General features: G+C 43.4%; 1 protein-coding gene across 3 annotated transcripts in view; it reads right to left on the bottom strand.

The window, feature by feature from the left end:
* Positions 1-23,238, bottom strand: part of rnf144aa (ring finger protein 144aa) — a 53,315-nt gene that overhangs the window by 12,559 nt on the left and 17,518 nt on the right. For 2 of the 3 annotated variants that reach the window (XM_036962722.1, XM_036962723.1), the window contains exons 3-4: positions 7,852-8,002; positions 2,246-2,350 (exon numbers count right to left, since the gene is read on the bottom strand). In XM_036962722.1, the coding sequence (XP_036818617.1) occupies positions 2,246-2,350; positions 7,852-7,986 (240 nt within the window). In that variant the 5' untranslated portion in view covers positions 7,987-8,002. The remainder of the gene's footprint in view (positions 1-2,245; positions 2,351-7,851; positions 8,003-23,238) is intronic. The other variant, XM_036962724.1, reaches the window with a different exon arrangement.

Raw genomic sequence — 23,238 nt, 5'->3', positions numbered from 1 at the left:
AAAAGGCACCTAAAATAGTCTCAGATCATGAGAAACAAGATTCTCTGGGTCTCATGAAACCAAGATTAAACTCATTGGCCTGAATGCTAAGGGTCGCGTCTGGAGGAAACCTGGCATTATCCCTACAGTGAAGCATGGTGGTGGCAGCATCATGCTGTGGGGGTGTTTTTCAGCGGCAGGTACTGGGAGACTAGTCAGGATTGAGGGAAAGATAAATTGAGCAAAGTACTAAGAGATCCTAGATGAAAACCTGCTCCAGAATGCTCAAGACCTCAGAATGGGGCAAAGGTTCACCTTCCAACAGGACAACAACCCTAAGCACACAGCTAAGACAACGCAGGAGTGGCTTCGGGACAAGTCTCTGAATGTCCTTGAGTGGTCAGAGCCCGAACTTGAACCCGATCGAACATCTATGGAGAGACCTGAAAATAACTGTTAAGCGACGCTCCCCATCCAACCTGACAGAGCTTGAGATGATCTGCAGAGAAGACTGGGAGAAATTCCCCAAACACAAGCTTGTGCCAAGCTTGTAACGTAATACCCAAGATGACTCAAGGCTGTAATCTCTGCCAAAGGTGCTTCAACAACGTAGTAGTAAAGGGTCTGAGTACTTATGCAAATGTGATATTTAATTGGACTTTTTCTAAAATAACAGTTTTTGCTTTGTCATTATGGGGTATTGTCTGTAGATTGAAGAGGATCATCTGTCTGTGCTGAACAAGGGGGGAGCCCCATACGCACTGAGCCTGGCCAACCATCTGTAAGGAGAGCAGTCTTATCAGTTTGCTGAGGCTTTCCTCAGTGAAAGCAAGAAGTACTACGGTGCTGAGTTGGAGGCCCAGTGCAGAGGCTGCAAAGGGGGGGTAGGTATGAAGCTGGGTGGAGAAATAGAGTGTAAAATGAATTACCTGACGCGAGGGGACTTTCAACTACTTCAACAAAACTAGAGTTGGTGACTGCAATCTACTTCAAGGGCAAGTGGAGAGAGGCATTTGAGGAGTCCAATGACGGAGAAGATCAGGTTCAAAGTGAGCAAGATTTAGAAACTGCCTGTGGAAAATACGAAAATGACAATCAACGTCCACTTTCAGATTCTGGAGATGCCCTATGAAGGAACCAAGGTGAAAATGCTCATTATGCTCCCTGACGAGGGCTGGAGAAGCTGGACTTCACCACTGGGCTGGAGAAGCAGCTCACATGAGAGAACTTTGCGACGCGGACGGGGCCAGTAAGGATCCAGTACATGGAGGCACGAGCGTAACATCCACAATGAAAGTTGGATGAGACCTACAACCTGAATGACATTTTGTCTAAGACGGGCATAGTTGACACCTTAGACTGGTCTAGCGACTTCTCAGGCACGTCGCCCGATGACGACCTGCAGTTGGCTGGAGTGGTGAAAAAGGCCTTTGTAGACGTGAACGAGCAGTGCAGAAAGGCCCGCTGCCATCACCGCTAGCTTGTTTGAATAGTATGACTTATTTTCTTCTTTTTGGAAACCTAAAGTACACACCTTCAAAGCCGACCGCCCCTTTTTGTTCTTCATCCGCCACAACGACACACAGAAAAAATCCTCTTCTGTGGTGACTAGTGTTCCCTTAAGGCTTTACCAAAGAATGGAGAAGTTGAGGGGCTTTGGTCACATGGTTTTCCTTGATGATCTGATGGTATACATGCAATGCATTGTGCCTCACTATGAACTAGTCAGAGCCAGGTCCCGGATCTGTTTGTTCTTGCCAACTCCATTGCTCAATGTCAAGCCGATCAATGGCATGACAATGAATGACAAGAAGTTAATGTGATAGCACAAACCAGACTGGCCCTCAGGCTAGTTTCCCCATCCTCGATCATGACTGTTGTGTTGTGTCTGTGTAACCTCCCTGTTGTCGTCTTGATACGAACACATTTTATGAAAGAAACGTCTGTCGATTCTGCATGGATTCTGTTTTGTTGCTGTAAAACGCAAGCATCAAGTCCAGTAAAATCATATGCAATTATCCTCCAACTTGCCACAACTTTGTGTATTGTGATCACACTCACATGAATTATGAAGATGTGTATGTGCGTGTTCTGTGTAAGAGAGGTTTTACTACAATTAAGCAACTGTTCACTGGAAATAAGCGCCAGCTGAAGTGTGAGGGTACAATAACGTGACTTTTTCTCGTTCAATGTATCAATATCATAATTGTATCTTCCCCTCAAATCAAAGGATTAACAGTAAAATACAAATAGTTGGAAATAATACCTCATTTTCCAACAAGTGTCCTCGTTTTGGACAGGCAGAGTCTGGACAGCTAATTGCAGTTTCAAGGCCCTCTTTGATCAGGAGTTCCACATACTGCTTCAGGCACTGAAAGGAAAAGGGGGGGGGGGCATAACATTGACCTCATTCTATGGCCATGCAGTCAATCAGAAAATGTGTAGGCATATTGTGTGGTGCGATGACAAACTCCACTGTGCCTCTCCCTCTCTGAAACCCGTAGTAGATGTTCTCTGCTTTTGGCATTGACTATTCATTCTGCTATCCATTTCTTTATTTACAACAGTGTCTGCTTAGCTGAAGAGAAGCATGCTAACCACATAACATCCTAATGAAAGTATTTTTAAATGAATGAGATAACGATAGAGGGACTTCTAAACTAAGGCTCCTCTCAGCTACAAGATGTACGCTTGCATTGTGGTACAAATTCTGTCCATTCCCTATAAGCAACTGCAGTGAACATTAGTTTACTCCCAAACTAAAAGCCATTGCTCTTTTCATAGCTATGATTGAGCTCCAGTGAACAGGAACGGTATAATCAGAATTTGTTAATGGCGCGATGCTTCACTGTTCAAATAGGCCATTGTCGTAAAACAAGTACAGCACACCTGATATTTATCACTGAGTTATTGACTTTTTATGCCTCATTATTTTTATGGTTCGGAAAACAAAATGGTTTTTCATGTTTTGTATTTCTCCCACTCTCCAAACAACTGAGTGGCGAGAAAAATAGCATGATTCATATTAAGGCGGAGGATAAGAGGGGCTGAGTTTTCAAGCATGTTTAGACATTTCCCATGCTGGCAGAGTCATGGCTGTGGTACCAGCTTGTTTGTCAGGTCAAATGTCCATTTGCCTCTCTGAACTCATGCAACCGGACATCAGTCCAGATTGACTGCAGGAGAAATGGTAGTTCAGTGTAGTTTAATGGCATGTAAACACTGGAAGATACAAGTTATATTTCTGTACATGCAATGCAAACAAAATAGCAGGATCAGGAAGTCGAGAAGGGATTTAAAGTTGCAGTGAGATTTCAGATTTACCCTGGTAGGCGGACCATGCACTTACGTGTGTAGGAGTTGCTCACTCCCAATAGGTCCTAGATCTAAGTATTAACTAAGTATGTGAGGTACAGTGGGGTCCGGAATGATTGGATCCTTTGTTAAAGATGAGCAAAAAAGAATGCATAAAATAAATAATACTAATACTGAGATGCATTGTATTGTATGCACATTATTTTATATTAATACAATTGCTCAGAGAAAGAGATTGGTTAAAAAGTATTATCAAAATGATTGGATCGCCTGTTTCTAATACTCCAGCAGCCTCACCCTGTGAGGATAAAGACACTGAGCCTTGAATATATTTTATATGACATACATGATTTTTGTTAACTAGTAAATAGTAGCCTACAGCAAAGTGTGTTTAAATCATTTCTAACTTGTTAACAATGTCTGCTAATTATTTTTTGCTACCATGTGGGTTTTAGCTTGCTTGAGCCTGCTAACTGAGGAGTGTTAATTGGACCTGTTTCCATAAATGTTTTTTTTCTAATCTTAACATGAAAATGCCACGGGCACCATCTGATGTGTGGAGACATTTCACTGCAGCTAATGTAGAAGGAAAAGCTTTGTACATTTGCAAATACTGTGCCAAATCATATGAAGAATGGAACAAAGCTGCAGAATCATCTGGCCAAGTGCATAAAGTTGCCTCAGCGGTCACAACTAGCAACCTCTGACAAAAGTCCATCTACTTCTATTCGAGGTGAAAAGGATGAATCAGACACCTTTTCGACAGCAACAGCTCATGGTCCTCCTGGAATCAGAAGTTATTTTGACTCAATGGAGGAACGCAGTCAGAGAAATGCTGATGAATGTCTTACTCGAGCTGTGTATGCAACTGGTTCACCTCTGATGCTCACAGGCAATGTGTATTGGTAGAGATTTCTGAATGTTCTTCGCTCAGCATAAACCCCTCCAACCAGACATGCTTTATCTACTCATTTGCTGGATGCAGAGTTCAAGTAAAGGTCAAGAAAATCATAGAGAAAGTAGACTATTGCAGTCATCTCTGATGGGTGGGCAAGGAATAATTAACTACATAATTTCCACCCCTCAACCAGTATTCTACAAGAGCACAGTCACAAGGGACAACAGACACACCAGTCTCTACATTGCAGATGAGCTGAAGGCAGTCATCAATGACCTTGGACCACAGAAGGTATTTGTACTGGTGACAGACAATGCTGCGAACATGAAGGCTGCTTGGTCTCAAGTGGAAGAGTCCTACCCTCACATCACACCCATTGGCTGTGCTGTTCATGCATTGAATCTGCTCCTCTTGGACATCGTGGTACTGAAAACAATGGCTACACTCTACAAGAGAGCCAAGGAAATGGTTAGGTATGTGAAGGGTCATCAAGTTATAGCAGCAATCTACCCCACCAAGCAAAGTGAGAAGAATAAGAGCACCACATTGAAGCTGCCCAGCAACACCCGTCGGGATGGTGTTGTCGTCATCATGTTTGACAGTCTCCTGGAGGGGAAGGAGTCTCTCCTAGAAATGGCCATATAACAGTCTGCCGATATGGACAGCCCCATCAAGAGGATCCTCCTGGATGATGTATTATGGGAGAGTGGTAAGCAGCCTGAAACCTATAGCAGTAGCCATTGCATGGACTGAGGGAGACAATGCTATCCTGTCTGATGTTCAGACTCTGCTTGGAGATGTAAGAGAAGAAATCCATACTGCCCTGCCCACTCCACTGTTGCTCCAAGCAGAGGAAACTGCAGTTCTGAAATACATCAAAAAGCGTGAAGACTTCTGCCTGAAGCCCATATAAGCCACAATGTACATGTTGGACCCCAAGTATGCTGGCAAGAGCATCCTGTCTGGTGCAGAGATCAACAAGGCATATGGTGTCATTACTACCGTGTCTCTCCACCTAGGCCTGGAAGAGGGCAAGGTTCTTGGCAGTCTGGCAAAGTACACTTCCAAGCAAAGGCTTTGGGATGGAGATGTAATATGGCAGTCATGCCAACATATCTCATCAGCCACCTGATGGAAGGGACTGTGTGGATCTGAGGCTCTTTCCCCTGTTACCTCCATCATCCTCCAAATCCCACCAACGTCAGCCACCTCAGAGCGCAACTGGTCCTTGTTTGGGAACACACACACCAAAGCACGCAACAGGTTGACAACAGGGTTTAAAAATTGGTGGCCATCCGGGCAAATTTATGGCTTTTTGAGCCTGACAACGAGCCATCCTCAACTAGGTTGGAAAGTGACAGTGAAGATGAGGCCTCAGAGTCTGATGTTCAAGGAGGTGGACATTGAGGAGGTCCAGGGAGAAGACATGGAAGCCTGAGAGGAAGACAACCAAAGTATCATTTTACAGATGTATGTTGAAAACGTTTTGGGGAGATGCGACGGATCTTTGGGGATCATTCAATATACACTTTCTTTTGTTGTTCAGTGAAATCATCTCATGTGAAGAGTCAACTCATTGAATTAAAGTTCAATTCGTCACTAAATTGTTTAAAAATATATATATTGGAAGGATTTAATCATTTGCAATTATGTCTACTTAAGGTAAAAAGGTTTATGTTTCTGTCTCCATATGATATGGTAAATATATCTAATGCAAAAACATAATATTTACTAACTTAATATTAATTTGCATATATTTCCATGGAAAGTTTACACCTCTGAATATTCCCCAAAATGTGCAACCTGAGCTGCATGTGGGACATAACTCCACCAGTCATATTTATGATATAAATTATGAAGATTAAACCGTTTTTTATTATTTTTTTTTTCATTTTTTTTCTTCAATTAGTACATTTGAGTTTAACCACAATATATATTGTATTATTTGTTCGGTCCTTTCTCGTTGATTAAATTGAAATCTCAACAAACTGTCTATGGCTTGTTTTAAAAATAGCGATATTTGGGAGATTATTTCCTTTTCAAATAACTGAAAGTGAGAGGTTGTAATCTGAATAAAGGGGAAAAAGCCATTCTTGAACATGGGGTGAGATATTCTTACTAATTTGCTATACAGAATCTTTCCAGATCCTTGATATCCTTCATCTGTGTTAATGGAGTGCCCTCTTCAACATTTTTTATTTTAAAAACAGGTTTTCAATGGGGTTCAAGTCCAGAGACTGATTTTGTGGTCAATTAACCATTTCTTTGTGGATTTTGATGTGTGCTTTGAGTTAATGTCTTGCGGCCAAGCTTCAGCCCACCCACCCACCCACACAGTGCATTGGGAAAGTATTCAGACCCCTTGATTTTTTCCACGTTACAGCCTTATTCTAAAATTTATAAAATTATGATTTTTTTCCCTTCAATCTACACATAATACCTCATAATGAAAAAAGCAAAAACAGGTTTTTAGAAATACCTAGTATTCAGACCCTTTGCTATGAGACTTGAAATTGAGCTCAGGTGCATCCTGTTTCCATTGATCAGCCTTGAGAGGTTTCTACAACATGATTGGAGTCCACCTGTGGTAAACTCAATTGATTGGACATGACATGGAAAGACACACCTGTCTATATAAGGTCCCACAGTTGACAGTGCATGTCAGAGAAAAAGCCAAGCCATGAGGTTGATGGAATTGTCCGTTGAGCTCTGAGACAGGATTGTGTCAAGGCACAGATCTGCAGAAGGCTACCAAAAATGTATGCAGCACTGAAGGTTCCCAAGAACAATGATTGTTCCCAAGAATAATCATTATTAAATGGAAGAAGTTTAGAAACGCCAAAACTTGTCCTAAAGCTGGCCTTGGTCAGGGAGGTGACCAAGAACCCAATGGTCACTCTGAATTCCTCTGTGGAGATGAGAACCTTCCAGAAGGACAACCATCTCTGCAGCACTCCACCAAATCAGGCCTTGGTAGAGTGGCCAGACAGAAGCCACTCCTCAGTAAAAGGCAAACGACAGCCCGCTTGGAGTTTGTCAAAAGGCATGTAGAGGACTCTCAAACCATGGAAAACAAGATTCTCTGGTCTGATGAAACCAAGATTGAACTCTTTGGCCTGAATGCCAAGCATCACATTTGGTGGAAACCTGGCACCAGCCCTATGGTGAAGCATGGTGGTGGCAGTATCATGCTGTGGGGATGTTTTTCAGCGGCAAATAAACTCCCTAAATACAGGTGCGCCAAGCTTGTAGCATCATCCCAAAGAAGATTTGTGGCTGTAATTGCTGCCAAAGGTGCTTCAACAAAGTACTGAGTAGAGGGTCTGAATACTTGTGTAAATGTGATCAGTTTTTCTTTTTAATACATTTGCAAAATGTCTAAAAACCTGTTTTTGCTTTGTGACTAGTTAACTGACTAGTTTTGCAACTCTGCATCCTTATATGGGTTGATGGATGTAAACCAGGCTCACTTTTTTTACTCCGTTTGTTGACTTTTACATTTTTTTTTATGACATTTTCTAATCCATAAAAACAGTTCTGGCGATTATTTAATTTTGATGACGGTCTTCATCCATAAATCGGCGGTTACACGATTACTGAGCCAGACCTAATGCATACATTTTGACAAGATGGGTAAAAGACGATGAAAGGGCACTCACTAGTGTACAGAAGACACACTGGCACTGAGTAATGGTGGTCATCTGCTCCAGCGGGAACTCTCCAAGGCAGAGTTTGCAGGAGACCAGCGGGTCCAGTGCCAGGTCCCAGGTGGGCCGATACCTGGCTGTGGTCATCTTGCCTGGCACAGAGCTGACAGAGAGAGAGAGAGAGAGAGAGAGAGAGAGAGCGAGAGAGAGAGAGAGAGAGAGCGAGAACGAAGGGAGTTAAAGATGTAGGTTGGCTAATGTTTGTTGTTTCACAGACAACAAAAAGGACACGGACATGATATTCACGAGGTGTGAATGAAGCTAGCTCAATATGAGCATGTATACATGATCTGTCCCTAATCCAAGTCATGCACATATTTTGCTGTGATAATATGCATTGGCCAAAAAGGCTTACTGAGTTGTGTCCAAGTGAGGACACATTAGAGACCCAGGTCAATGCAGAGTGACACAAGCTCTTTGCCTAAATGTCCCTGGTGAGTAACTATCATTTCCGTTCTGTTCTGGTTGCTCAGACAGAGAATCCATTTAGGGCCCTTTAAAATGTGTGATGCGGAGAACACGGACAGAATCACGGAATCCAGACATTAAAACGGAATTCAACAATAGCATTGAACTTAGTAGGGAATCAACTAAATGCATTGAAAATGTAGGGAAACAGGGATACCTAGTCAGTTGTACAACTGAACGCATTCAACTGAAATGTGTTTCCGCAAAAATGTATTACATTTGCCCAAGTTTATCATAAAATATGAACAGTGATTCAAATTTCCTGCAACTTTCTGAAGAGGCAACGAGAATCCCCCCTCGGGGGCAGTGTATGTAAGAGCGCACATCTACCACTTTGTGTAGCCGTTAGCGATGATGCTAATGAAAATTCTTCTGGTAGATGGAAAGGCTTTCCCAAAAAACCTTCTTAATTGAATGTTAACTATAAAGTAGACTATGCCTACCTGGCATAATAATATCATGATTATTTGCCTCAATCCAATGGGTATTTTGTTTTGAAAAGTCTACCATCACATACAAAACATCAAAACAACAGCCCCTTGCTAGGGAATTAAAGGGTAACTACACCCAAAAATCTAAATTTCTCAGTTCTCCCAGACCTCAAAAGTGTTCTCCTGAAGTGGTTTAAGCTTGGTTGTAGACTTAGAACATCCAATTTAAATCAATTTTCTATTAAAAATGGTGATTTTCAGGAAACAGAAACCTGGGAAAACGAAACGGAGAAATTTGAATTTTGGGAAAAACTAAACGTAATTAGTAAAAAAAAAAAAAGCATTTTATAGAGCTTTAAATAAATACATCTCAAAACAAACAGTCCTGCAGCAAGCGTCTTGTTCCCCCATACGATAAAAGCATTCATATTAAAATAACACTTTCCCTTTCCAGTCATGTCCTTTCTATTTGGAGAAAGGGGTTTATTTTGGGCCACCTCAACTCTGACTCCCACTGCCTTTCTTCCACCGTGGATGAGAGCGGAGGCGGCGAGATAGAGAGACACAGAAAGAGAGGGAGAGCGAGCACAGAGTGGCTTAATGTCTCTGAGTGTTTACAGGAAGTGCCCCCATGCAGGCAACGTCAACACTGTCAAACTCTCCCATTGCTGCTAGGCAACTGGGGGGAGAGACGAGGGAGATTAGGAGGGGCCGACCAAATAAATAGTAGTTACTGCTTAGGCAAGTGAAAGCTATCAGAATAGTGTCCCTCTCAGAAACCTAAAAGGGGAAGGAGGTGGAGTAGGAGGGAAAGGGGGAGGGGCTGCTGTGGGGGATGGGAATGAGTAAAGCCAGCCCAACGCTGTCTACATGTGCTGCGGGGAGATAACTTGTCCTGACCTGTGCTAGGGGCTGACTGACAACACACTGGCCAGTGTGAGTTGCCCACAGGAACAGTGTGCTGGTATTGTAGGTGTGTGTCAACAAGGTCAACACGCTGCATGGGAAGTCACCAAAACCACCCTGTTTCTACTAGGCAAAAACATGGAGACAACACAGACAATATGAAGAGTTGTGGGAATCATTATGTGATAAATTATTATACTAATGATATAGCAAGCAACTGAAATGGGCACTTCCTAATTAAAAAGTGATTCCCCTTGATTTGTGGACTCTGGTCTTCCCTTCAGCTCAGTGGAGGCAACCAGGTTGTGTGTGCGTGTGTGTGAGAGAGAGAGTGTGAGTGTGTGAGAGGGAAAGAGAGCTTGAGGAGAGCCTCCCCTCTATCCATTAGCGTAGTACACTGGGCCTGCTTTCATCAGGACAGGCAGCGAGGCTAGCCAGGAGCTCTAAAAGCCAGTACTCTACACAGAATCAGACCGGCGGTGTCAAGAGAAGACCCACTGGCTGCTCAGTGAATACCTGCCAGGGCCAGCTGAGACGGCAGCAAGTGGGAGCGGAATCCCATTAGCACTATAGATAGCCATATCATTGACGAAATGCTACATGCATTATACGGCAGTCTTTACAGCGAGAGCCTCACTGAAGAGGTTGTGTGGTCTGTTACGGTAGTACCAGGTAGATGGACGGCCATAATACAGTACCATAAATCACAGTACTATAAAGCTTCCTCCTCCTTTGTTTCCTCCACCATCTCTGTATTGCTTAGGCTTAGGTTCACAAGGAGAGTCAAGAAGGACAAAGGAGCGTTTCCTAAGGCGAGCCAGACGAGTGGAAAAGAGCAGAATTTTCTTGACAAAAAGGTGGTGCAATGCGAAAGGGAGCACTCCCACCGCTGCATTATTTACAAGGAGGTCCATTATCGCTCAGTAAGAAGAAAAACACACACACACCAAATTCATGATCTCGGCTCCCTGTTTTATGAAACGCATGTCTGGCAGGTCACATGTCGGCACCAAATCAATGGTGCCATAAGTGAACCACTGCTAGACGAGGAAGTTACCAGTCTTATCATATAGATGAACTAAACAGAGTGGGAGTGAAGAGTCTGGTGTAGCAGTCTAAGCTTCCAATCACATCTGCCCCCTGGCAACAGGGGTTAGCGCCTGCAAAAAAATACACAAAGGGGGGGGGGGAGTGGTCAGAATTCTGACAACAGAGTGTGATTTTGTGCGTGTGTCTCTACATTTTGTAGTGTCCCAGGGGGGTTTGAGGGAAGTTCTATCATTCTGTTACTATTACTGCACAGAATGTGTATCTCTGTCTCTGTCAGCGTTAAACTCTTCCATAACATATTACGTGAGCAGCCTAGATAGTGAATGTATACAGTAGAGAGTAGGGCTGTATGGAAAGTGGAGCAGTGGGCCTTTCTGAGATGAGCGAGCCAAGTAGGCCATCTATAAGTGGACGTATCCTGTACAGTTTATAATGAGCTACAGTATCCCTACGGTCTCTACACAATTCACCTTCAGTCAGAGGAAAATGGGTCATCTTCAAAATGGATAGTCCATGACCCGAGTTATGATATGTAGAAACACCTGACACTTCATCATATAGGCCTCGTCGAACCTTCCTTTCGTTCTCAACCCGTCTGTCACTGCCCTCTGCCATTGAGACCACGGAATAGCCGAGCTCTGCATTAGAATCGATGCGATACGGCGCTGTCATCGCTCGTTAATATCAATATTAAAACGCCAACTCGGCCGCGATGCAGACGGAGACTGGTCAAGAACGGCTCTCATGTGAACCTAGCAGCTTTCTCTGTAATTACATAATGTCATATCAAACTGGGTTGCATAAGGTCTATTTATACTCTACCTAGGCTAATGTGAGAGAATGCTTATGACTGCAGCCTCCCAGAGCGGATGCACTCTGTGTTCCACACTCCAAACGCAGGTTCACTTTTGTGAAATGGCCAAGCCACAAGCCGTCGTTGTGCATTTGTGCAAAATGCAGGGGCTTCGATGGTGGATAGGGGTACTTTCTCAAAGAGACCAAAGCGCTGTTAAACAACTGATGACCTGCCCCTGGTCAATTCAACATTTGAAGGACAAAAATAAATAAAACAAAAATTGAAAAAAAACACATGCAAAAATGTCTTAGAGATGGAATCAAATTATTTGTCACATGCACTGAATACAACAGGTGTAGACCCTATATGAAATGCTTACTTACCAACAATGCAGTTACGAAAAATAAGAGTTTGGAAAATATTTACTAAATAAAGTTAAAAATATATATATTTTTAAAATCACAAATAAGTAACACAATGAGGCTATATACAGGGAGTACAGGTTAGTCTAAGTAATTGAGTTAATATGTACATGTAGGTAGAGGTAAAGCAACAATGCATAGATGTTAAAATGCGAGTAGCAGTAGCATAAAAAAAATCTATATAGTCTGGGTAGCCATTTGATTACCTGTTCAGTTCAGCAGGCTTATGGCTTGGGGGTAGAAGCTGTTAAGGAGCATTTTGGACCTAGACTTGACACTCTGGTACCGCTTGCCGTGTGGTAGCAGAGAGAACAGTCTATGACTAAGGTGGCTGAATATGGTGGCCATATTTAGGGCCTTCCTCTGACACTGCTTGGCATAGAGGTCCTGGATGGTCCAGGAAGCTTGGCCCCAGTGATGTACTGGACCGTACAACCTACCCTCTGTAGCACCTTTCGGCCGAGCAGGTGCCATACCAGGAGATGATGCAACCAGTCAGTATGCTCTCAATGGTGGAGTTGAAGAACTTTGAGGATCTGAGGACCCATGTCAAATATGTTCAGTCTCCTGAGGGGGAATAGGTGTTGTCGTGCCTTCTTCATAACTGTCTTGGTGTATGATAGTTTGATGGTGATGTGGACACCAAGGAACTTGAAGCTCTCAACCTGCTCCACTACAGCCCCGTCAATGTGAATGGGGATGTGCTCAGCAATCCTTTTCCTGTAGTCCACGATCAGCTCTTTTGTCTTCATCACGTTGAGGGAGAGGATGTTGTCCTGGCAACACACTGCCAGCTCTCTGACCTCCTCCCCATAGGCGGTCTCATTGTTGTCAGTGATCAGGACTACCAACGTTGTGTCATCTGCAAACTTGATGGTGTTGGATTCGTGCTTGGTCACACAGTTGTGGGTGAACAAGGAGTATAGGAGGGGACTAAGTACACACGCCTGAGAGGCCACCATGTTGAGGATCAGCCTGGCAGACGTGTTGTTGCCTACCCTTACCAGCTGGGGGCAGCCCGTCAGGAAGTTCAGGATCACGTTGCAGAGGGAGGTATTTAGTCCCAGGGTCCTTAGCTTAGTGATGAGCTTTGAGGGCACTATGGTGTTGAACGCTGAGCTTTAGTCAAAGAACAGCATTCTCACGCAGGTGTTCCTTTTGTCCAGGTAGGAAAGGGCAGTGTGGAGTGCAATAAAGATTGCATCATCTGTGGATCTGTTGGAGCGGTATGCGAATTGGCGTACACGTCCTGGTAATCCGTCTGGTGAATGTTGACCTGTTTAAATGTTCTTACTCACATAGGGTACGGAGAGTATGATCACACAGTTGTCCGGAACAGCTGGTTCTCTGATGCATGCTTCAGTGTTGCATGCCTCGAAGCACGTATAGAAGTAATTTAGCTCGTCTAGTAGGCTCGTGTCACTGGGCAGCTTGCGTCTGGGCTTCCCTTTTTAGTCCATAATAGTTTGCAAGCCCTGCCACATCCGACGAGCATCAGAGCCGGTTTAGTAGGATTCAATCTTAGTCCTGTATTGACGCTTTGCCTGTTTGATGGTTCATCGGAGGGCATAGTGAAATTTCTTAAACGTCCGGGTTAGTGTCCCACTCCATGAAAGCGGCAGCTCTACCCTTTAGCTCAATGCCGATTTTGCCTGTAATTCATGGCTTCTGGTTGGGGTATGCATGTGCGGACACTCTGGGGACGACGTCATCGATGCACTTATTGATGAAGCTGGTGACCGATGTGGTGTACTCCTCAATGCCATCAGATGAATCCAGGAACATATTCCAGTCTGTGCTAGCAAAACAGTCCTTAGCTTAGAATCTGCCCAGTTCCGTATTGAACGAGTCACTGGTACTTCCTTCTTTAGTTTTTGCCTGTAAGTAGGAATCAGGAGGATAGAATTATGGTCAGATTTGCCAAATGGAGGGCGAGGGAGAGCTTTGTACGGGTCTCAGTTTTTTCCTTTGGTTGCACGTGACATGCTGGTAGAAATGAGGTCAAACGGATGTAAATTGTCCTGTATTAAAGACCCTAGCCACTAGGAGTGCCACCTCTGGATGAGCATTTTCTAGTTTGCTTATGATCTACAGCTCATTGAGTGTAGTCTTAGTGCCAACATCGGTTTGTTGTGGTAGACAGCTACAAAAAATATATAGATGTGATACAATTACTGCTGAAAGTGCTCGTTTCCTACTGAAGTGAACACTCTGGAGCAGTGCATAAAAGGAAAGCTGTCATTCTGAGGAGAGTTATCCATTGTCTTCCACTGCGGAGGGAATGTGAAAAGAAACAACAAGGTTGGTGTGCATTCTGCCAGAGGGGGAATGAATGGCAGTTGAGATGGTTGGAACCATGCTTATGATGTAACCTTCAGGGAAATGGATTCTGGGTTTATCACGCAGTGAAATGAAAAGTATTTTTTTGCTCTCGCAAATGGCTGTATCAATGAAGTGCAGATAGGAACATAGAGGCTGCCACTAAGAGCTGCCACTAATCTCATTGAACATTTAGCCTCTGTAAGCTCCCACTTACTGGAAGTTCCTCAACACCAAACACATATTAGGTCGTGATCATAGTGAGAGTCCTAAACTCGTTAGAGTCCAAACCACAAAACTAAAATGACAAACAGGCTAGGTTCATTCTTAAAAGTCTAAACTGACATATGGAATTGTTTTAAGATGGTCATACTATGGATCACTTAGTAATTTCATGTAGAATTTTAGGACCCCTTTAGGTATCAAAAAGGTTTCATCAGTCGCTATCGACAAAGGTCAGTAGGGAAAAAGTTGTGATGGTGTCACGACTTCGACCGAAGGGGGCTCCCCTTCCCGTTCGAATGGCGCTCGTCGTCGCCGGCCTACAAGCTGCCACTGATTCTTTCCTCCCCCTCCTTATGTGTTTATTGGTATCACCTGTTTTAGTTTGTTGTAATTAGTTGGGCTTTATTAGTCAGCCGGCACGCCCGTTTCTTTGTGCGGGATTAATTATTGTAACCTTTGTGTTTGGTGTAGACGATCGTGTTGGTTTATGTTTGTGGAGTTTGCTGGACAGTTTTCGTCCCCCGTGTCTGGGGCATTTGTTATGAGCACCCAGTGTTTCATGGGGTGGCCGTTGTTCACCGTGTGTGCATCAAAAGAGCACTATATTGAACTCTCGGTTTCCTGCGCCTGACTTCCCACTCACGACACCCAGAATGATACAGAATCCCGCACCGGTAAATGGAGTCAGTAGGAGCAGCGGCCAACCCTCTCCCATCGATGGAGGAACGGGTTCTCCACCATACCACCGTCCTCCATCGGATCGGCTATGGATCAAATGATGGCGAGAATGGACCGATGGGAGAGGAGTGGTCTCCTCGTCCTTGCGCCTCGTCCTCCGGGTCGACCTCGAGGCCGGTGTCGGCGCGCTGCTGGAGGGGGGGGGGGGGGGGTACTGTCACGACTTCGACCGAAGGTGGCTCCCCTTCCCGTTCGGGTGGCGCTCAGCGGTCGTCGTTGCCGGCCTACTAGCTGCCACTGATTATTTCCTCCCCCTCCTTATGTGTTTATTGGTATCACCTGTTTTAGTTTGTTGTAATTAGTTGGGCTTTATTAGTCAGCCGGCCCGCCCGTTTCTTTGTGCAGGATTCATTATTGTAACCTTTGTGTTTGGTGTAGACGATCGTGTTGGTTTATGTTTGTGGAGTTTGCTGGACAGTTTTCGTCCCCAGTGTCTGGGGCATTTGTTATGAGCACCCAGTGTTTCATGGGGTGGCCGTTGTTCACTATGTGTGCATTAAAAGAGGACTATATTGAACTCTCTGTTTCCTGCGCCTGACTTCCCACTCACGACACCCAGAACGCTACAGATGGACAACTTTCAGGAGGACGATCGTACCATGCTGACTCTCTGACTCTGAAAATGAGGAAATCCCTGATTTTGGTAAAAACATTTTAATTGAAGAAGACATTGTAGAGTCTTCTGATGACAGTGATGGGGAAGAAACAGCGATAAACATCATTGTCACAGAAGAAATTGATAGAGTTTGGAAATCAGTGGAATGTCTGGTAGAAGCATAATATGGAGATTAATTCAATTCTGGCATTTGACTGCAAATGCAGAGGGATTCGAAAAGGGAACACAGAAGGCTGTTGTATAAAACACCTGTCTCCAGATTACATCTTCAAACTATGGGCAACCATGGCATCCATGACAGAGAGGGAGAAATATTTTATGATTCTTATGGCATTGCACACAATCAGTGTGAACCAGAGTGACTTGGCACAACGGGCCAAGCAAGCTGTACAAACAAAATGGAACACAGGACGTCTTATTTAATGAAAGGGGTTGCGGTTTGCCGTGAAGCATTCATCCATGTCTACGGGTAAGAGTCGAGCTACAGTTTCAGATATTATACAATTCAAATTTTGTCAGAAAGTTGTTTTCATTTCAAGTTAAATCTTACTGTTAGCTAGCTAGCTGATGTTGAGTGGCTGGCTCACTAGCTAACATTAGCGTTAAGTGTATGATCTGTGTAGTAATATTGTCTCAGAAAGTCATTTGCATTGCTAGTAAAAGCCTAATGTTAGCTAGCTAACATTGAACCTATTTGGTTAACTTTAGCTAGCTATGACAATCAGTTTGTTTTGCTAGTACTCCATGGATTGGGATTATGGTTCATTGTTACATGTTCATTTCTTACTGTTAGCGAGCTAGCTACATGTCTAAACAAAAATACCAAGTTAAAGCACACTGTTAGCTAGCTAGCTGACATTAGATGGCTGGCTCGCTAGCTAACATTATGTGTATGACCTGTAGTTATATTATAACAGCAAACCATTTGCATTGCTAATTATAGCCTAATGTTAGCTGGGGGAAGTTCAGTCATCAGCACTATCTGCAGTGCCTCTATGCACATTCACATAACTCACATAACTCTCTCCTAACATTCGTTACCGCTACCATAAATTTTTATATCCTAATGTGGGTATGGACAAAAGAGCTCTCCAGTGGGTGTACCAAAACATTCAATGGTCATTTTCTCAAAGTGGTGTTACAAGTTTATCATCAACTTTCAAAGCAGAATTACTTTCCCATTGTTCCTCAAATGCAGTGCATGATATATAATTTTATCCAATGTAAAAACAGTCAAAAAAGAAACCATTAGAAACAAGGTTTTAAAGTGTTTGTCCTTTATCTAGGAGATATAAGAAAAGGTCAGGAAATATTTAACCCCTTTTTTGGGTAAGCGCAAAACAATTTTCATACTTCCATTCATTTTTAAAACCGGAAACATGTTACCTTCAGATGGGTCCCGTGACACTTTTGGGGGTCGTAAAGAAAAACGCATTTGTGAGAATCTCCCCTTTCCATAGAGTGGTCATAATAGCTTTGTAGGTCAAACCGTTCGGACGCTACAGACGTTTAGTGAGAATAGCTATTTTTCAGGATGTCTCATGGTCTGACAAACACCGCTCCGGTAGCGGTGCACTGAGGAAGCCAGAGGGGGAAACCGGTGTGTGATAGTTCATATGCCTTGCCAATGTGATATATAGGTCTAAAGGCCCAGACAATAAGACAGAGTGGCAGTATAAATTCAATCACACCTTTGTTTCATCACAAAACCTGAGAGCAACCTCTGTCTGGTGAAGTCCACAAAGCATTTAGCATGTAACAACCAGTTACATGACCTACAGCATGGTCAAGCAGGCTAATGCCTCCGATATTTTCGGACCACTAAACAACCATTGATTTAGAACCACGGAGAGTTCAGAACCATGTATGCTCTCGATGCAAAGTGATTGGAGTTGGCGTCACTCCAAACTGGCTTCCCTTGACACTTTTTTTTATTTAGGTGCGCCAGGACCAATCACAGATGAGCTCACTCAGTTTAGCGCAACGCTGATGGGCTATTGCTTTATACTTTTTTTTTGTTATCAAGGGAGGTCTAATGCTCGCTGGATCCCCTTACATTCAATGCTACGGGTGGCAACAATGTCAATATTTTTGAGCAGACAGCATCAGATAGATGGCCTACACATACAAAGACAGAGTGGCGGTGTTTCTCTTGCTTGGATGCTGTCACCGGTGAGATATATAACTTTCAATTCAATTCCCCCTTTGGTAGGTCCCCGGATCAATTCCAACCCCCCCCCCCCCCCCCCGCCCCAATAACTCCGTTGGGTATTTAAATACTGTGTTAGAATATACAAGATGCAATTTCGAAATTTGGTTTAGCAGTAGAGATATTACTCTTGTTATGTCAGTCAGTCAACGAGCCAACGTCAGCTAAGTATTTTTAGATTGGTAAGTTAGCTGGCTAGACTCTAAAATTGTAGTAATCATGGTCGAATTTAAAACTGGGGGGGCCAGATTGATTTTGTTAGTCAGTCACTCTCACCAATACACTACATGGCCGGAAGTACGTGGACACCTGCTAGATGAATATCTCACTCCAAAATCATGAGCATTAATATGGAGATGGGTCCCACCTTTTCTGCTATAACAGCCTCCACTCTTCTGGAAAGGCTTTCCATGAGAGATGTTGGGAAATTGTTGCGGGTACTGATGTTGGGCAATTAGGCCAGGTCGCAGTCTGCGTTCCAATTCATCCAAAGGTGTTCCATGGGGTTGAGGTTAAGGCTCTGTGCAGGCCAGTCAAGTTCTTTCATACACCGATCTCGACAAACCATTTCTGTATGGACCTCGCTTTGTGCACAGGGGCATTGTCATGTTGAAACAGGAAAGGTTATTCTCCAAACTGTTGCCACAAAGTTGGAAGCACAGAATCATCTAGAATGTCATTGTATACTGTAGCGTTAAGACTTCCCTTCACCGGAACTAAGGGGCCATAGCCCAAAACATGAGAACAGTCCCAGCCTGAACAGTCCCAGACCCTTATTCCTCCCCCACCAAATGTTATAATTGGAACTACGCAGGTAGCGTTCTCCTGGCAAACACAGATTAGTCTGTCGGACTGCCAGCTGGTGGAACGTGATTCATCACTCCAGAGAAGGCATTTCCACTGCTCAAGTCCAACGGCGGCGAGCTTTACACCACTCCAGCCGATGCTTGGCATTGCTCATGCTGAGCTTGTGTGGCCTATGACTTTTCTGCTCCTAGATGTTCACACTTCACAATAACAGCACTTTCAATTGACCGGGGCAGCTCTAGCAGGGCAGACATTTGACGAACATGCCATGTAGTGTATCATATAAAAAACTGCAAACATTTTGTCTGGCAAAATCTGCTGTAAAACCTGAGTATTTCTTTCTCCGTCCAATGGCAAAATGAGTAGAATTGCAGCAAACTTGCTTTAAAACTGCAAAATGTTCTCTACGCTCCATGGCAAAATGTGTAGAATTGCAGGAAATTTACAATAAAATCAGTCTGCTTTCAAGACGGGGTGGGCCACTAACATTTTTTGTCTCGCAAGGTATGGCCCCCACTTATGGCCCCAAAAGAACTAGGGCTGGCTCTAACTGCATGTGTGCTTATGGATGTGGGTATGCAGACCCACGAGCCACTGCAGCCCCTAATGAGGAGTTCAGATTTTTGTGGCCCCCACCCCATCAAAGTTGCCCATTCCTGCTCTAGACAGATAAGGAGAAACTGTGGTGCTCATGTGTGTCAAATTGTCCTCTAAAATCATCTTTGATTGACCTTATTTTAAATCAACACTCCCACGTCGTTTTAATGCTTCTGTTGGTTTTGCTAATTATACAAGTGATCACTATGCAGTTTCTTGTGTAAGGGATGGTACAATTCCTAAACTACCTCCACGTACCATCATGAAGAGAAACTGGAGGCACTTTGATATTCATTTCCTTGAATGGAGTTGAATTCATCCCTGATGTTGAATTAGCATTTTCTTACTTCCATAAAGCATTCCAGGATATATGCACAAGCATGCCCCTTTCAAACAACACAGAGTTAAGGGCAGCGACAACACTTAACATGCTGTCTAGACTGGACACGTGCATGTTGATTTTTGTACATCCACACCAGAAGGCAATGCAAGACAGACACGCAGGTTGAAATATCAAAACGAACTCTGAACCAACTATATTACATTTGGGGACAGGTCAAAACACATGAAACATTCATGGACATTTAGCTAGCTTGCTGTTGCTAGCTAATTTGTCCTGGGATATAAAACATTGGGTTGTTATTTTTAGCTGAACTGCACAAGGTCATTTCTTTCTGGATCTTGGAGGAATTTTGTTCTCTACTCTGACATTTAATCCACAGATAACAGGGGGAGCTTAGTTAGTTTCTAGTACTGTAATCTCTCCTTCAGTAGTAGTCGTCGTCTTCTTCTGTAGACTTTATATGTCGGTTGGCAACCAATTTTAAGGTGCATTACCACTACGAACTGGACTGGAGTGTGGACCTCAGTTCATCTTTCAATCACCCACATGGGTATATGCTCATAAAAACCAATGAGATGGGAGAGTCGGGACTTGCAACACGCCAAGCATTCAAAATACAACTATGTTTTACTTTAGTGCCTGGCTATACAGACGCTCGTTGACCCACGAGAGCAGTTTAGATTAAATGATTGAATAACATTTGTCAATGTATTTAGCAACGCAAGCTGTGTGATCAGCACGTCATTCTCAGATGAACTAGCTGAAGTCATAAGGAAACAGAATGCTACGTGGGCTAAAGCAGCAAGGTCTGACTCAGCTGGTGATTGGATGGAATCATGGTGTGGCTATGACCCGAAAGCAGACCACTACCTCAAATCAAATTGTATGTATCACATGCGCCGAATACAACAGGTGTACACTTTACAGTGAAACGCTTGCACACAAACCTTTCCCAACAATGCCGTTAAAAATAACACAAAATAGTAACTAACACAAGAGGAATACAATAAAATACACAAGAACGGAGCTTTAATACAGGGAGTACCAGTACCAGACCTCGAATCTTCTGCTGATAATCTGAATAATCCTTCAACATTTTGGCAAGTAAACCCACACGTAGAGCCCAAAACATATGCACAGCTCCCTAAACAACTGTGGGTTGACTTCAGGTGGCAACTGAGAAACCTCTATTCTGAACATCTTTAACCTTACCATAGAATCAAATGAGATCCCCATGTGGTAGAAATCATCATTTGCCCTACTATACCCCTTTTGAAAGGAAGTACTCTACTGAATAACTAAAATCGGCCAAACTAAGTGGTCTATCCTGGCAAAGGCATTGGAGTCCCTAGTCAATAAGCAGGGCCTACCTCCAGGAAAACAATATTTTGAGTGGTATACAATTAGGTTTCAGGTCAGCACTGTCACAGCAACTTTAAAAAGGTTTTGAATGATGTTGACTGAGCCCTGGACAGGAAGCTGCATCGTGTATCTGTTTTCATGGACACGTCAAAGGCGTTTGACACGGTCTTGGTGCAGAGATTGAAGTGTGTTGGGAATACTGGTCATGCTCTGGGGTGGTTTGTGTGAATTACCTGTGTGAATTACCTGTCAAATCGAACGTAGTGTGTTAAAGCAGCTGGGTGCCTCGAGGATACATTTTATGCCCCCTGTTGATTATTATCTATATCAACAACATTGGGAGACAAGAGTGAGACAGCTGATGTACATTTTTATGTACATTTTAATGTCATTCAACAGAATCTGTATGATTTGAAGCCTGTTCAGAATTCCTCTAAAAACAAAATGCATGGTCTTTTCCAATCTTAAAACACTCTGAAAACCATGTAATTAGTACATTGGAAAATGTACAAATATATCTTGGAGTTTGGGTGGATGACAAGTTGAGCTTCACCACCCGTGTAGAGAACCTTATCAAGAAACGCAAGCCTGCGTATTGGGTTTTATTACCGGCACAAAGCTCGTTTTTTCTTTGCCGCCAGAAAATAGTTCATTCATTGTACTTATCTCTATTGGACTATAGTGATACTACATACAGTATGTGCAAGCGACAAGCTCTACATTGAAGGTTCTTGTCTCTACATCACGCAGCCCTTCGTTTTGTCACCAATCAGATGTGTAACCGACCATTTATCTCCACAGTGCTGTCAGGTAGATATCCCTAGCAACACGCAGGCTCAAACACTGGTACAGCGTTATTTATAAAGCCATTTTTAGGAAAACTGGCATTTTATATCCATCTTCTCTTCTAGCTCAAAATGAAAACATATACACGCTCAGATCTCAAGGTTGTTTTATGCTACGAGTCCTGAAAATTAAAACGGAGCATGGAAAAAGGACCTTTCATTTTGTCTCTTCCCGTCATTGTAAATACAAATTTGTTCTTAATTGACTCTTTCCTGGTTAAATAACATTTTAAGAATTCATCCTTAGCGTCCAGTTTTTATGTCTAGTCCTGGCCATCTGCCAATACCCTCAGTCTCCCGGGTCACCTGGTTTTCGGCAGCGTTGCCTGTTTTCCCGGGACACCTTGCTGTGTAGCTCTCACTGGGCATACGTTGTACAACACGAGCACAGACATACCTCTGTTTGCGGTCAAGCCCTTCAAGCAAGGGGAGGGGGGTCTATCTAGTTATGAAGTCAGACAGTGTATCTATGTACAAATTAATTAAACCAACAGAGGATTTGAAGCCTGCATGTACTTCAACGTGTGGCTGTGAACATTTCCTGAGAGTTTTCCTGTTGTTTATAAAAAACGAAATTGCCATAAATGACATATTGTATTGTATAGAGGTATTGGAATAGGGAAAGGATACAACAAGTCACTGCAATCTCTTGGAATCATAAAAGAGAACAAGATGACAACAGCGTTGACATGTTGAAGTGGAACGACGCCGTCTCTGAGAGGCAGTCGGAGTACGACATCCTTGATGTTGCAAGCCAGACAAAGGACAAGTCAATGCTATTTCATTGTCTTTGCCAAGGGTTGTATTATATGCAGAGATCGGGGATTTAAAGCATAATCCCAACGGAACATGAGAAACTTGTCTCTTCATTTCAAGCCTGGTTGTACTCCAAAAGAAAATATGGAATCTTCGCTCAACTACATCAACCGCAATACATTTTGACAGGAACCACAAGTTGCACCACAAACAAAAGAAAGGACACAGTATATTTCCAGATGGTGATCTGGTGCATCCCACTTGTGCTTACCGTGCTCCATGCTATCTTAACTCGTTCACCAGTACAAGCAGATAAAGATGAACTCAAATCCGGAGAGCATTCAATCAAATGCACCACAACATAGAGGCCTTATTCCCATCCAGCCTGCATGTTTGGCTGTGTGTGTGTGTGTGTGTGTGTGTGTGTCAGGCTGGTCTGAGGGCCGCCG

The sequence above is a fragment of the Oncorhynchus mykiss genome, chromosome 25 (assembly GCF_013265735.2).
Source record: "Oncorhynchus mykiss isolate Arlee chromosome 25, USDA_OmykA_1.1, whole genome shotgun sequence".
NCBI lineage: Eukaryota > Metazoa > Chordata > Actinopteri > Salmoniformes > Salmonidae > Oncorhynchus > Oncorhynchus mykiss.
This window is presented reverse-complemented; position numbering and strand designations above follow the sequence as displayed.